At 35.7% G+C, this 2,650-nt stretch overlaps 1 protein-coding gene across 1 annotated transcript; it reads left to right on the forward strand.

Annotated features, from left to right (window-relative positions):
• On the forward strand, positions 1-1,053 carry LOC18792406. Its single transcript, XM_007224736.2, has 4 exons — positions 1-162; positions 283-398; positions 503-728; positions 825-1,053. The coding sequence occupies exons 1-4, from the start codon at positions 87-89 to the stop codon at positions 941-943; spliced, it is 537 nt and encodes a 178-aa protein (XP_007224798.2). The 5' UTR covers positions 1-86; the 3' UTR covers positions 944-1,053.

Here is a 2,650-nt window from a genome sequence, read left to right on the forward strand (position 1 = left end):
TATATTGCTCTGGACATTTCGATTTTGCTCCAACGGTGGCGAAATTCTCATCCAAGAGAGTTTGCTGGAGTTTGCAAGCTTCTGTCATGGCATTAACAATAAGCCAACTCTTAGTTTTAGCTGCAGCTTTCATCTATCTCTCTGCTTTCTGCTGCAAAATAGGTATATATATATATATATGTTAATGTAACAGAGAAACATATATTAATTTCCTGCCTCTTTTCTTTTCCTACAAAAATGAAAAATATAACTTAAATTATTTTTTGGCATAAAATCTGACAGGGATGGCAGATGATTTTACACCTGAAAGAGGTGATGTGCCAGATCAAATAGGCTCTGCAGAGCAGGATCCAGCTCAAATTGTTGCCAAAGCCTTGCTGTGTTTCAATGATAAATATGTAAGTCAGAAGAACATATTTATAATACTAAATTGGTCATTAAAAATGCTAGAAAATTCGTCATTTGTTTTCGGTTATCTCCATATTTGGGAAAATTGTTTCAGGTCTACAGCAGCTGTGAAGAGTCTTACAGATTGAATGAGAGTGGAGATCTCAAAGTGCCAGCAGCAAAAACTGACGAGTACTGCAACGGTCCATGTCTGCAAGAAACACACCTTGTGCTCGACTGTGTTGATAACATTTTGAGCAACTTCCTGTTCTACAACAAGGCCACGGTGCAAGATGTTAGAGATACGATTCAGGCCGGATGTGGCTACGGGGAAGAAAGAGGTAGCCTTCTTGCAGCAAGAGATTATACTTTTTTGTTCTGGTTTATTGTCAGATATGTTACATATTTATAATCTGCCATTGATTTGCATGGTGCAGGAAAATTCGATGTGCCTGAGCACATCAAAGCTGAGGGAAGCAAGGCATACAAGGCTGCAAATTACCAGATTCTAATTGGGCTTGTGGTGATGATCATGGGGAATGGATTGCTGTTCTAGGATGTATAATGCTATAATTTCCCCCTAACACCATAACATAATAGTGTTGTCAATGTTACCCTAATACCATATGCATTATAATAAAAGGTATATACTAATTAATGTGCGCACTTTTGCCTTTTTCTCCCATTTGTTGAGACTAAACAACATTTACATATACTATATAGATGCAGGCGTAAAGTGTTCTCAAAATGAATAGACGATTACACTTTGATTTGTTAATGTATAAAAAAAAGAGAATGAAAAAAAAAAGATTCCGCTAAACATTGTGTTAATAGCAGAGTTGTATAGTCCAATGTACTAGATTTATAGCGTTCGTAAAAGCTGTTTAAGAGCATCCACAATGATGCTCTCTATTTCTTAGCTCTTAAAATTTAGCTAAAAATACAAGAAAGCTATTTTAGGAGCTCTCTAAAAAATTTCAACTCCAACCATACTCTCTAATTTGAAGAGTCATAAATGCTATAACTTTTTTTTGATTGGTCCATCTCTATTAAAAAATAAAATACAAAATAGTTAGCATTAAATAAAGGTTTGAAATACTCATTAAATAAAGCAACATTAAATTATAGGGAGCCACTAGGAGTCCTCTCTCTCTCCTCAGATTTATGAACTCCTAAAGGACTCCCTATTTTAGGAAGTGGATAGGGAGTATGGTTGGAGTTGTATTTTTATGATTCCTTCCTAAAATTTGTTTAAGGAGGTGGTTTAAGAAGCCCATTGTGAATGCTCTAAGAGCTTATTTGAGACGGTTTTTGAAACAAGTTATCCTATAGACACCTCAATCACTACCCTTGTGATAAATTATCCTTAAATTTATAGTTCGAACAAGTTATTCTATAGAATCAAACGTAGTTACCAAATTTGATATTTGGCTATTTTCTTCCAAATTTCGTGTTTATCGTTCTTGATTAAGCTCCAATTAAATGATATTTTTCTTTCAAATTCCAACAAAAAAAGAAAAGTACAAATTACCTGTACACAAACATTGATTTAAAAAAGAAAACGAAAATATATTAAGACTGGTTGGTCGCAAAAATTCCTTAGTCAGAGCGGTGCACTTGACCGAAACCTTTATGTACCTCAGTAAGTAGAGTTTGTCTGTGGTGCGCCGGGTGTACCTGTACAGCCCATCACGTGGCCTTTTTTTAAAAACAATGAAAACTGGTTCTTTTGGTTAACCAGTTAAACTAAGGAGAATAAAAACTCCCGCTCGTTCAAAACCTAGGCTGCACACAGATCGATTTCGTCTATCTCCTCCTCCATAGCTTTGCACAGCCACAGCTCTATTTCGGTGAATTCATAGCTGCACAGCTTCCTACAGCCTGAAGAAGCTCCCCCCACTTCGTCTTCTCCATCTGAGGAGCAGATTTCAGCCAAAACCCAGAAACCCACTTCGTCTTCTCCAGCTGCTTCCTCCATCTCGGTAAGTTCGTGTGTTGATTTTCGTTATGTGTAATTGATGGTTCTATTTAATTTATTCTTCTTTTGTGTGAATTTTGACCGGTGTGGCTGTAAATGAAATTTTGGGTTTTGCCATTTATTTGTTCCTTTTAAAATTTAATATGTGATTTACAATTTGGCTGTAAATGAGAATTTGGTAGATTATTGTGCAGTTGATTAAAGAATTTAGAAAATTAAAGTTATGTACTTAACGAACTGCTCTATTTTTGCTTTTCAGTAACTTGCTGCTCTAGGTAAACATCG

Source organism: Prunus persica, chromosome G1 (assembly GCF_000346465.2).
Source record: "Prunus persica cultivar Lovell chromosome G1, Prunus_persica_NCBIv2, whole genome shotgun sequence".
NCBI classification, from domain to species: domain Eukaryota; kingdom Viridiplantae; phylum Streptophyta; class Magnoliopsida; order Rosales; family Rosaceae; genus Prunus; species Prunus persica.

Coding starts and splice junctions, on each gene's coding strand:
- LOC18792406 (XM_007224736.2), top strand. CDS start 87: ATGGCATTAACAATAAGCCAACTCTTAGTTTTAGCTGCAGCTTTCATC. Junction 163..282: donor TGCTTTCTGCTGCAAAATAG/GTATATATATAT, acceptor AAAATCTGACAG/GGATGGCAGATGATTTTACA. Junction 399..502: donor TGTGTTTCAATGATAAATAT/GTAAGTCAGAAG, acceptor AAATTGTTTCAG/GTCTACAGCAGCTGTGAAGA.